The following is a 13,670-nucleotide window of genomic DNA, read 5'->3' on the forward strand; positions in this document are numbered from 1 at the left end:
TATATATATATATATATATATATATATATATGTATGTATATATGTACATAAGTATATATGTGTGTGTGTGTATCTATATACATGTGTGTATGTGTGTGCACGCATGCATGTGTGTGTGTATGTGTGCATGTATGAATAAAACAAAACAGGAAAGTAGGAACTTTTTGTATTATTTATTTTCCATTGCATGTGTTTCATTTGCTAATAGGAATTACAAAGAATTATGTGTTACATAGACATGTAAGTGAATTTCCTATTAGAAATCTTCAGACAAAGAAAAGGTATATAACTGCCATGAAATAATAGGAAGGTTGTCAGAGAAAGTAGGGTTTGTATGTGGAAGATGCACAGGACTCATAAAAATTACAGATACTCAGGAAATTGATTTTCTCAAATGCTCCAGAGCCTCTTTAGAGGTAATGGATAATTTCTGCTACCTAGAGGACCTAATTAGCTGGTGGGTGAGGTGTAAATATGGAAAGTGCAATGGCTAGCAGAGAAAATTCAGAGAACTTTTACCTTTGTTAGCAAATAAAGGTCTCTCCATCTGCAAGAAGACTGCTAGAAAAAATTTTTTTTGACCTGACAGTCTAATGGCACAATTTAGTCAATGTTGTTGATGTGTTTTAGTTAAAGCTACAGTTTTAATTAAGTCTGTCCAGAGTTACTTTCTTTGATATTTCCCATTAATAATAGCTAAAGAGCTGGAAATATGTCTGGAAATTCGACAGTGAGCAGTAGTCTATGCCACACTATGGTAGAGATATCTTTGACCATATGTCTGTTCTATGACAGTCTATCTGGAACTAAACAAAAGTGTCAAAAACTGGAATCACAAGAATAGTAAATGAATATAAAAGTATTACTGAAATTTAAGCATTTCAATTTGTTAGTTCATCTGAGACATAGGAATAAGAAACAGCTAATCTTCAGTAACTTACAATGTCATGTTCTGAATAAAAAGCTACTCAAATCAATTTGTGTCCAATGCCCAAACCAGTTGATGCCTTACTTTTAATATATTTATGTACTATAATTTTATTCTAATGTTTGATCAGATTTTGTTAACTGAATCTTGAATGTTTGTTTTGCCCTGAAGAATTATTTTTTCCAAAAACCAACTTAAGTCATTCTAACAGTGAAAAAAAAAATGTGTATTTTCAAGAGTTAATGACAGAATCTGATTGATAAATTTATTTATTTTCAGGAAAATCATGGCAACTATTACTGAATAGTAAAATGAGCACATCCCAGACCACATTTCAATTGAAGTATAAAATAAAACCAAGATATAAAATTTGGCATGTTTTTGGAAAGATGATTATTATTTATAATTCTGGTGAGTTGATCTGTTACTTCACAAAGGTGCAAGTTATCTCTTGGCATCACATTGGTTTTTTTATTCTTTAACTGGTTTCAAACTTTGAACTCTGATTATGCTTGAGCATCATGTTCAAGGACTTTTAATCAATGATATCTACCTCAGTACTTAGACTGGTATTCATTTTATTGGCCTTTGTTGAATGACTAAGTTTGATTTTATCATAAAGGGACGTAACAGAACAAGGTATCCTTGTCTGATGCACCAATTTACACTAGTATAAAGATGCACACACATATATACATACAATAGCTCCCACTCAGTTTATCATCATCATCTTCATCATTTAACATCCACTTTCCATGCTGGCATGGGTTGGACAGTTTGACCAGAGCTGGCAAGCTGGAGAGCTGCACAAGGTTCGCACCAGATTTGACTTGATTTCTATGACTGGATGCTCTTCCTAACACCAACCACATTACAGTGTCTGCTGGGTGTTTTTAGCATGGCATTGCACAAGTACATGTATGTGGTACTGGCACAAGCACTTTTTACATGGCACTGGCACACAACTCTTGCAAGCCAATCCTTTTCTCCTGGGAGAGTGGTCTTAACACTTCTGCTGTAAAGATGGATCTTCTTGAGTATAGCAAGCCACCAGGTATCTCAGTTCTTTGTTATCTCATGTGAGAGGTTCAGCATCTAGAGATTGTCCTTCAGTACTTTGTCTCATGTCTTCTTGGTTCTCCCCGTTCCAAATGTTTCATCCACTTTGAAAGATCAGCACTTCTTTATGGAGTTGTCAGCATCCATCTGCATCACATGACCAAACCAGCACAGTCTTCTCTCTTGCACACGGCATCTAATTCCTCTTATGCCTTCTTTCTCAATAAACAAGCAATCAGATGAACATGTACACTTACATTACATATCCAAAGGAGCATACTAGCTTCATTCCTCTCCAACCTTCGCATGTCCTCTGCATTCAAGGTCTATGTCACACTATTATGTAGAATTGCTGTTCATATACATATATCATACAATCTTCCTTTCACTTGGAGAGAGCTCTATGAAGCTTCTCCACCCCAGTCTTATTCTAGCTATTACATTTTCTGTACATCCTCCCCCACTACTTATTTGGCCTCCTAGGAAGCAGAAATTATCCACTTCCTCTAATGAATCTCCAGGACATTTGAGAAAATTAGTTTCCCAAGTATCTGTAGTTTTTATGATTCCTGTGTGTCTTCTACATATGATCACTACTTTCTCTGATGACCTTCCTATTATTCCACTGCATCTCTTATGTGTCCATAGTTTACACTGGGTACTCCATATGGAATTCCTGCCTACACCTTTCTTACAAATAGAGAAGGGCCTTACTTGAAATGGGTAGGGTTCTGTCTGTTTTTTTGCTTACTAAGATTCCAGGTATTACTTCCACACTTAAAATTTCTTTTCAAGCTCTAATATAGAATTTGCTACGAGGGTAAGACCATCAATATATAGGGGTAGTATAACAGGGGCTGCCAGTTTGAATTACTCTCTTATGGCCTGGAAGATAATGATGAACAGGAGGGGATTGAGCCTTGATGAACGCCTACCTGTACACCAAATTCTTTACTGTACTTGTGGCTAACTCTCACCTTACTGACAGCATCTCTGTACATAGCCTGTACAGCTTTCACAAGCCACTTGTTTACCCTAGTCTCCTCAGAACCTACCATATCACACAACAAGGTATTCCATTGAAGGCTTTTACTAGATCAGTAAATGTCAAGTATAATGGTTTATTCTTAGCGAAGTACTTCTGTTGCTTGATAATGAAAATAGCACCAGCAGTGCTTCTTCCTGGGGCAAAGCTAAACTGCATTTTATCCAGCCTAATTCTGATCCTAATTAATTTTTATCACCTGGTCCAGGAGTTTGATGCCTCCATAATTGCTTCTCTCTAAAGCATCTCCCTTACCCTAACAATAATGCTGCTTTGCCACTCACTGGGTATTATACCTTCTTGAATGACTGATTAACTATGCATGTGACTAGCCTGTATCCTACCTTATCAACTATTTTGAGCATCTCAGCAGTGATTCCAGATGGACCTGAGGCTTTCTCTGTTTTCATATCTTTAATTGCCTTATCTGCCATACTGTTGTCTACTAGGATAGCCAGTCCCTTTGTTCGGTTCACATGAGGGAGACTCTCTTTATCCTATTCATTCTCCACATTCAATAGCCTTGCATAGTAATTCTTCCATGCCTCTTTCTTGTCCACATCACTTAAGTGCAAGCATATCATGATCCATCTGCACACACTCCTCTCTCACAATATCTCGATTCTCTCTGACACATTTCCCAAGCAATCCGGAACACCTCGAGTCTCTGATCTTCATGCTTTAGGACATTGACAAACTTCTTTTCTGCTTCAGCTCTAGTTAGATAAACCTGGTCGAGTTTCTCTTTTAGCTTTCTGATATGATTCTTTACTACCTGCCTCTTTTCCCTTCTTTCCAGACCCATCTCATCTCTTTTATGGCCCTATTAACATCACTGTTCCACCACCATATCACTCTTGGTCTGTCACCTTCAGTAGATTGTTCTGTAGGAATCTCCAGTTGTCCTCTACATTATATGTCTCTATTTCTTCCTCCTTCTCATTAAAGGTTTCATTAAGAACATCTCTAAATCCCTGCCTGTTTGAAGGATCTTTGAGCTTCCATAACCTCTTTTGCCATATTGGCTTACATCTTTGGATCCTTCTGGCCCTAAACCTAAAGTCACTAACTACTAGCTTATGTTGAGTCGTACATTCTTCACCTGGAGAAGATTTTGCATTTCTGGTGAGGCTGTAATTAATCTGGATGGTGTGCCAACCAAATTGGTTAGTGATCAGATGGTTGGCTGGATTCTTGAAGTTGATGTTGCAGACCAGTAAACCATGAGATGAGCAACACAAAACTCCCGCATCCTTGTCCCTTTATCATTTCTAGAGCCAAAGCTATAGCCTCCATGTACATCCTGAAATCCATCAGGATGTTTTCCAACATGTCCATTCAAGTCCCCTGCCATGATGAGAATGGTGTCGTTTTTTGTAACTGAAGTAGTCCTCAGAAGGGATTCATAAAAGTGGTCCTTCTGAGTATCTGCAAGTCTGGCATGTGGAGCATATGCAGAGATAACTGACATTGTTACATCAAAAAAGGCTATACTTAGCTTAATAATCTTATTACAACCCCTGGCTACCTCAGTCACTTCATCCACCTATTTCTTTGCTAGTAGAATACCCATACCACTTAGACCATCTTTGTTGCCTACCCAGAAAAATTTCTATTTTCGTCTTTTACCTGCAAGCAGTCTAGCTCTTGGACACAACATATATCTAAATGTCTCTACCCAAGTGTTTCAACTATCTCACCAGACCTACCTTTCATTGTGCCAATGCTGATTGTAGCAGCTCTGAACTTGTGGAGCCGAGAATGTTGAAGAGATGTTTTCAGCTTCTCTAAAGAAAAAGATCTTTAGGGTCACATGCCTGGAGGCAGCAGGTCCTTGTGCATAATGTGAAAAATAACGTTATGATTGCAGTTTCAATTTCCTCCAGTCCTGGAAAGCCATCATGAGCGTACACATACATTATAATTATGTTCACAGATATATGTGGGTTGGTGGGAGGGAAAAGAGGATTCATTTGATATCACATAACAAAATGTCCCTCCACAAATTTTACCGACAGAAGCTGAAAATTACTTATCTATCAATAAAGATACATTTGTTTTTCATAATCCATAATATCATAGAGGGGAAGAGAGAATTAAATTTGGCAGGAGCTGGAAGTTATTTGCCTATCAACAGAAAATAGAGATATTATGACCATTCTACACATAAGGAAAGAGAAGGAAAGATAGAGAGTTTCACTGATGGCAATTAGGACTGAAGGAAATTTTTTAGCAATTAAATAATCACATAATTAAGGGCTACAATGGCTGAAGAAAAAGAAAAAAGGAAAATATAATAAATAATAGAATAAAACAGTTTGCTTAACTTATCGTTCCAGCACTGATCTTGTGTGGACAGGTCTCTACAAGGCTACGTACGGTAAAAGACATACTACATAGCATATTGACATTAAACCCAAAGCTATGTGGTTTTAAAGTGAACTTAACCATACAGTTATACTTATGACTATTAACAATATGTAGTAGCACTGAATGTTGTAGTATTGTAGTTGGCAATGGAAGTGGGGAAGGAACATTTATATAAGTTTAACTTTTTAATGAAAGAGAAAGTGAGCCCTGCTCATAGCTCTATATAATCCCAAAGGTAGGTGGACAATGTACAAGATGTATACAACTGGTGCATTGTGAGATGACAATCTTTTGATTAAAGGGATATATTATTTGATGCAGGATTTACAGTACTTTTTATTTACAGTAGAAGTGATGATCAAAGTATGCTGTTGAATGGAAATGGTCCAAAGTATAAGTGAGATACATGGCTACCTTTTGAATGTGGTCCACTCAATGAAGATTGCAATTCCAGATGTTATGATATTCTAAGTCAGGCTTTGTAAAGGGTTAAAATATATTTATCTGCTCTGAATGGAAAACCAAATCCTCTGAATTAAGCTTTAGCAATGTTGATAATTGAGAATTCACAGGTGAGTTAAGGAGAATAAGAAATATTTCCAGTTTGGCATGTTTCATATTCCTCCTACATGTATGTACGCAGTTGCAGTTAGCTATGCACAAACATCCATACAACTTCACTGTATACATATACATAAATATACATACTCTTATACAAACATATGTAGACAGTTGAGTGTGTACATAGACACTCAAATATATATCTGTGTACACACTGAATGTATTTGTATGCACATATCCATATTGACAGATACACACAACTGTACACAACTTCACATGTATACATATACATATATCATCTTAACATCCTAAAAAGGAAGGATGAGTATGAAAAAGTTGTGATGAAAAAGACATTTGCACACATGCTGCTGCAGCCAATATGTAATTGTATGCACACAAGACAGATATAAATTTATACATATCACTGAATCCATTTATACACAATTTGTGTACACAAAACTTACCACAGTATTTCTAAATATATTAATCATGCATGTAAATATACATATAACATTATATACACATACATGTCACTGTTTTCACACATAGATACTCACAACTGCATTTACACATGCAAATGTATATATACATCACAGCAGCCACACACAAACTCTATTACCAAAATAGTATTGACACTTAATTGAATAGTTATGAGAGAAAAATGTCTACTTGGATATGATGCTGATCTATCAAAAGTAAATTTTTCTTGAAGAACCTAATATTATTCTTCAAATCTAGGGTAACTGAGGTACAAAAGTAAGGTAACTGATTCAAAGTTACAAATAAATTACTAGTTACAGATTTGAACATACAACGATGACTTGATATTTTCCATTATATAAAAAAATAATGCGCCCTTTTAAAGCCGAGCCAGGCTCATGGGCCCAGTTTCCTGGTTTCAATGGCGTATGTGTTGCCCAGCTTGACGGGATGCCAGTCCATCACAGCGTTACTCATTTTCACCAGCTGAGCTGGAGCAATGTGAAATGAAGTGTTTTGTTCAAGAATGCAACATGTCGCCTGGTCCAGGAATCGAAACCACTTTCTTAGGATCATGATGCTGACACCCTAACCACTAAGCCATGCACCTCCACATTTTCCATTATATACAGAGAATCAAATTGGTATAATATTGATATTTCAGAGTACCTTACTCAGAGCATCTAACTTGTTTCATACTTTTCCAGCAATGTTTTTAGTCACTTTTTGCAATGAGATAACATCAAGATTCTGTGTAATTGCTAGTGGTGGCAGTCGCATTGTTGTTGTTGCTATATAACTAGCAATATATGCACCCCTGCAACACATACACTCTGAACACTACATCCTCACTCATGTCCTCACTCACCAACATCCAAAATCCATTAATGTGTTGTGTCCTTTTGAATCTTCTGTCAATTCTACGACAGTCTTTGCTGAATTTGATAATTTGCAACAACCACAGCTACTTGAACCAAATGAAAATATTTAAAACTAATTTCTTTTTCTGCATCTTCAATTCTGAACTAATCCCTTTGCCCAATCTTTCCCTTCCAAAATTGTTTTCTGAAACTCCCTTCCTGCCTACATTTTCATTCCAACCATATTTTCCATCCAAACTAGGCATCAGCTTTATTGAACTTCCCAATCTACTCTCCACGAAATATATTTAGTATAAATTTGTACTAACATTCAAAATGCTGTCAAGTTTCACACTTTTATACTATTCATTCAAGTCAAATTTCACACTTTTATATTGTTCATTCAAATTTTTCAGTTGTCTTAGACGAAACACCTTCAACCACACTAACAGAGCAGTTATCAAGAATAACTTCAACAAGTATATGGAGAAAGGAAAAGCTACATTCAAACATAAGTATGATATCAAACTGTACAGATAGAATAATTACTGAAACAACTATACCATACTGGATTTACATTACTTTGGTGTTGCTGATTCTGATTTACATTGTGATGGGATGTTTATGTTGGATTCACTACAAAAGAAATATTTACATTAATACTGAAAGCTTCATATGTAATAAAAACCTCCTCAAACATGAAAACATTGAAATTTGATGAAAACTCTTTTTTTTTTTCTTTCAATGGAGAGGGGGTACATGTTTAAAGTTTCTTCCCATATAAATACAAAAGAATAAAATGGATCTACACTATCACACAAACTGCTACAAATAACAACCAAATTTCATTCAGATTACACACTTCACTTTTAAGTGCATATTATATGTCTTTAGCAAGGAAATTACATTAGTTGCTGTCATGCTACTGTAGGGCATTGCCTGTGAACTCATAAGAGATGAACTGTAGATGAGACCTTTACTGCAGACTAGTTATCAAACTAGATGGCAGAAAAGGGACTTCTGGTAAGGTAACAAATGAAACCCAAACTTGAACGGTGGATTGTATTCCTCTCACATTGTAGATGATTAACACAGAATAAACAACAATTCAGCACATTCTCATTTGTGGTTATTTTTACATATAGCTTAACTAAAGCTATAAGTGGTGATCCCAAAATAGAAGAAGACACATGAACATGTAATCATAGCAAGTGAGAATGCTGTTGTGCTTAAGCTCACACAATTCAGGCCAAAATGAACCAAAGTATGTTTTGCACAAGCTGAGGCACAGTTCAACATCACCTTGTACCTGATAAAATATTCTTGTATAACAGCTGCCTTGAATGAGGATACAGCAACAAGGGTGCTATACATCCTAATCAGACCACCAATTACTCACAAATATGAGACTATAAAAAATAGACTCATAGAAACATTCCAGTTTAGTGATTGAGAATTGGATATGGCTGGGTTAAGTGATTCTAAGCCTTCCTAATAGAAAGGATGCTGGCATTAGTGCCCCCTGGTGAGTCCCCTTGTTTTTTACTTAGGGAAATACTCCTCTGTAAATTGCCACCCCAGGTCCAATCCCTTATAACTCAGCCTGAGATCAAGGACCTGTGATAGTTAGTGAGAGCAGCTGGCAAACGTTTTTTGTCTAGTGGAGTTATAATCAACACGATAAGGTTAGCCCTGAGACATGGTGAGGTTACACGAGACAATTTGTGGTTTTATCACAAAAAGTCTGGAACAAGAGCTACCAAGTGTAAACAACTACGCAGCTTCAAGAGCTCTTTGTCATTGAATGCAGGAAACTCCAGGGCTGGCCACTATTAAAACACTCTGGTGGTCAGCAGACATGATCAACTGTTCCTGTATATCCACTATCAGATCTCTGTTCAAAGATTCCTAATTGACACAGGAGTAGAAGTCAGTATTATTCCAGCATCTGCAAAGGACCTCCATTATGGAGAGCAAGGTCAACCTTTAGCAGCCACCAATGGTTCCACAATCAAAGTGTATAGATGCTGCTTTCCCTCCTTTCATATCAGCTCACAAATATATACATAGGCATTCACTGTCACTGATGTCCATCACTCTATTATCGGAGCAGACTTTCATCAGGTCCACTCACTGCTGATCAATCTTCAAGGGAGATGACTCATCAACAGCAACGCCTATGCCTCTGTTTCACTGACAACATCTGCACATGCTGCCCCTCACAAAGCAGCCATCTTTCAGACCAATAACGAGTTCTTACCCCTCCTTGTGAACTGCCCAAATCTCACTACTCTGACATTCTCCAAACCTACAACTCACCATGGAGTAAAACACTAGATCCCAACTACCAACCCTCCAGTACATAGTTACACACATCCTCTACCACCAGACAAACTTGCTATTGTGAGGGCCAAGTTCAACAACATGGATGCTTTGGGTATTGTTCATTGATCAAGCAGTACGTGATCATCACCTCTACATGTGACACCAAAACTCAATGGAAGTTGGTGGACCTTGTGGAGATTATCGCCATCTCAAAACAAACACTACACCCAACCACTACCCCATTCCACATATGCAAGACTTCTGAGCCCAGTTAACCAGGTACTCAATTTTCTTCAAAATCAACCTTATCCAAATACCTGTACCACCAAACACCTGTATGAGATGGTGCTGTTCCTAAACTGAATTTCTGCATAGATTCTTAGGCCTAAAAAATATAGCCCAATCCTTTCAATGCTTGATGGATACTGTGTGTGTCGATCTAGACTTTGTTTTCGTATACCTAGAAGACATCCTTATTGCAAGCCAAAATGCAGAGCTACACAAGTGATCCTTTTTAATAGACTGAAACAATATAGTTTGGTAGTCAACCCTGCCAAGTGTGTCTTTGGTAAGGAAATAAACTTTCTTGGACATCAAATCACAGGTGCTAGCACTACATCCCTACCAGAAAAATTGAAAGCTATCTTATCATTTCCACACCTCACCACAAGCATGACTCTGTACCAATTTGTGGATATGGTAAACTTTTATCAACATTTCATCCCTTCTATGGCAAGATTGATGAGACCTCTGTACAATGCATTATCAAGAGAAAGTTTTTAAAAATAGGTGAAATCCACGAAAGAAGCTCTTGCTAAAGCAACCATGATTTCCCATCCTCATATGTCAGCATTGACTGCATTCACAGCCGCTGGAAGTATTTTGGAACAATACATCAATGGTCAGTGGTGACCTCTGGGCCTTCTTCAGTCAACAAATATGACCACCTGAACAGAAATGTAGCATTTTCAACAGGGAACTGTTAACCACCCATCTATGTGTCCACCACTTTCACTACTTTCTGGAAGGTGTTCACAAACCACTAACCACTAACCTTTGCTATGAGCAAGCTATCAGAGCTATGGTCAGTACACCAGCAGTGACAGTTATCAGCCAGTTCTGAGTACACTACAAACATTCAGCACCTATTTGGAAAAAGCAACTTAGTCACTGATGCACTCTCTTGAGCACCTACCTACTCTGATGCCTAAAAGGCTATGGCCACAGCTCCACAAAGAGATGATGACATCAGAGCCTACTGCACCACCATCACTTCTTTCCTGACTTTGGCTCCAACAGAACAACCATACTTTCTACCAGGAAGCCACAACCAATTGTCCCTGGTGCTAAAAAGATTTTCCCACCTGGATACCTGAGCCACACAGCACCTGATGTCATGCAAATTCATCTGGCACGAGATGATCAAGCAAACTAGGGAGTGGGCCAAAACTTGTATACCCTGCCAAAAAGCCAAAATCCATCATCATACCTAAGCACCTCTTGGTAGCTACGAACCCCCACAGGCCTGTTTCAGTCATGTCAACATTGACCTCATTGGATCCCGACCACCTTCACTTGGTTGCTCATATCTACTAACAATAGTGGACCACTTCACACATTGGCCTAAGACCTCTCTGCATCATAGAAACACCGGAAATCACCTGCATCTTCATCACAAATGGGTTGCTCATTTCAGTGTCTTAGATAGCATCTCATCTGACTGCAAACCTCAGTTCACTCTAGAGTTGTGGAATGATGTGTGAAGCACACAACAGTCTGCCACCCCAATGTAGAGAGATTTCACTGCTGCTTGAAGGAATCCCTTACAACCAGAGTTAACTGGCTCAACTGCATCAACCAACTTTCATGGGTAATGCTGGGAATTTGCACTGCCCTAGAGGAAGACCTCAACACTTCTTCCACAGAAATTGTGTATGGTATCTCTACAGTGCTGGGGGAATTCATTCCAATCACTAAATCAGATCCAAATATCAAAGGTATCTTGAGCAACTGAGAGACAACATGAACCAGTAATACCCTATTCCCATGTCAACACATGATACACGTAGGTCCTCTGTGCCATATGACCTCCACAAAGTGAAGTTTGTTTTTGTTCATCACATTGAATGATGAAAACCCCTTCAACCACCCTATGATGGACCATAAAATGGGATTCATCCAATGTTGCCATCAACAGACTGAAACCAGCCCAACTCAATATTCACAGCTCCATTCAAGTAGCTCAACCACCAAACAAAGGCCATCCTAGCCAGGTCACACTGACCCCTGACAATGAACAGTTGCCAAAGAGTCAAGTAAGTATACACATGGGCAAGGTGGTAAAAACAACTTACCAGTTCCAATGACAGCCAACAGTTCTGATGGGAAGCTATGTAAAGCATTGCCTGTGAACTTGTAAGACATGAACTGTAGAGGAAGACCTTTACTGAAGACTAGTTATCAAACTAGTCAGCAGAAAAAGAACTTCTAGTTAGTTGGCAAATGAGACCCAGCCTTGAATGGCAGATCACACTCTCTCTCTCACATTATAGATGATTAACATAGAATAAACAACGTTTCAACACTTTTTCATTTGTGGTTATCTTCATGTGTAGCTTAATAAAAGCTATGCTATGTTAATTAGCTTTTTTACCTTAACCCTTTTTTTACTGTATTTATTTTGAGATGCTCTGTGTTTCTTTCAATAACTTTTAAAAAAAACAAATAATTTAGTGAAATAACTTAGTTATCATTCAGCTAGTGTTAGGAACATAAATTGTGACTAAGGTTTGGTGGAAGATTTTAATTCAAAACTTATGAAAACAAGCCATTTGTACTCAGAGCCAGAGTTGGTTTCAGCCCAGTTGGTAACGAAAGGGTTAAGTAGGTTTTCTCATTCATTAGGTAAGTTTTCTCTTACATTCAATTTCTCTTTCAGTCTTTAAATGTGAAGGAAAAAAAAGTAAATGTTAGATGAGACTTTAACCCACATATTCAGATAAATTACAAGAAATTAGGTGCTGAATAACCAATTAAAACTATATCCATGTAGCATCATATTCTTTTAAGATTAATCTTACTGTCTACTCTTGTTTTTATTCACAATTACATTGAATATTTTTCAAAAACTAAATGGGTTTTATTTTTGTTTAGTGGACTACAATTTTTATACTTTTATACTCTTATTTAAATATATTCACAACAAATGTATAAACAAATCTTTTTTTTCATGATATATATATATTTTTTTCACAACTTTTAATTATCAGAAATTCAGAGATCTGAACAATAAATATGACCTATAACTTATAGGTTCATTTAAGTACTATTGAACATGAGATGTACAGTATCATTTATAACAAGATTAAATGTCTATATTAAGAACACAATAGAACATAATTGAAAGCTAATTGTTGATTCTTTAGGTGCTAAACCAAACATTAATACAATAGTTAGTAAGATACCTAAATAGAACATTAAAAACATAATTACTTAATTAGATATTGTTATACATACAATTGAAAAGAATCAGAATTTCGTGTGTGTGTGTGTGTGTGTGTGTGTGTGTGTGTGTGTGTGTGTGTGTGTGTGTGTGTTTGATAACAATCTATCTGTGGAGACACAGAAATACTCTTGATTGGTGTCAATGCAAGTAGTAAAACAATCAGGAATGAGGGACCCCAAACTGTTGTCATAGCATTCTGAAGTTGCATGTGATTGCTGGTCATCTTACTTTGTCCTGTCATAAGAACTAATCCCAGAGATTCAGAGAATGGTATTTTATAGTAATAGAAATAATCCAGAGATGTACAGACATCTCTTTATGGTGACCTTACTCATCAAGCATGCAGACCTAATCAGTTGGAAATGCACTTTAGTTACAACTTTCATCTGTCACCTATACTCCAAACCATACAGCTCTACAACAGGACTGAATAGTCATCTGAGATGTTACAGATGGAAAGTTACAAATGCTATTGAAAATGAGGAAACACAAGGAGATGGCAATCAATCAATCAATATATATATATATATATATATA

At 37.1% G+C, this 13,670-nt stretch overlaps 1 protein-coding gene across 4 annotated transcripts in view; it reads left to right on the plus strand.

Moving 5' to 3' along the window:
* LOC106877781 (uncharacterized) overlaps positions 1 to 12,215 on the plus strand; it is a 234,168-nt gene extending 221,953 nt beyond the window's left edge. For all 4 annotated transcript variants that reach the window (XM_052967253.1, XM_052967252.1, XM_052967255.1 and 1 more), the window contains 2 exons: positions 1,208 to 1,339; positions 7,720 to 12,215. In XM_052967253.1, coding sequence (XP_052823213.1) covers positions 1,208 to 1,339; positions 7,720 to 8,021 — 434 coding nt within the window. In that variant the 3' untranslated portion in view covers positions 8,022 to 12,215. The remainder of the gene's footprint in view (positions 1 to 1,207; positions 1,340 to 7,719) is intronic.
* Positions 12,216 to 13,670: the final 1,455 nt, after the last annotated feature.

Source organism: Octopus bimaculoides, chromosome 4 (assembly GCF_001194135.2).
Source record: "Octopus bimaculoides isolate UCB-OBI-ISO-001 chromosome 4, ASM119413v2, whole genome shotgun sequence".
NCBI classification, from domain to species: domain Eukaryota; kingdom Metazoa; phylum Mollusca; class Cephalopoda; order Octopoda; family Octopodidae; genus Octopus; species Octopus bimaculoides.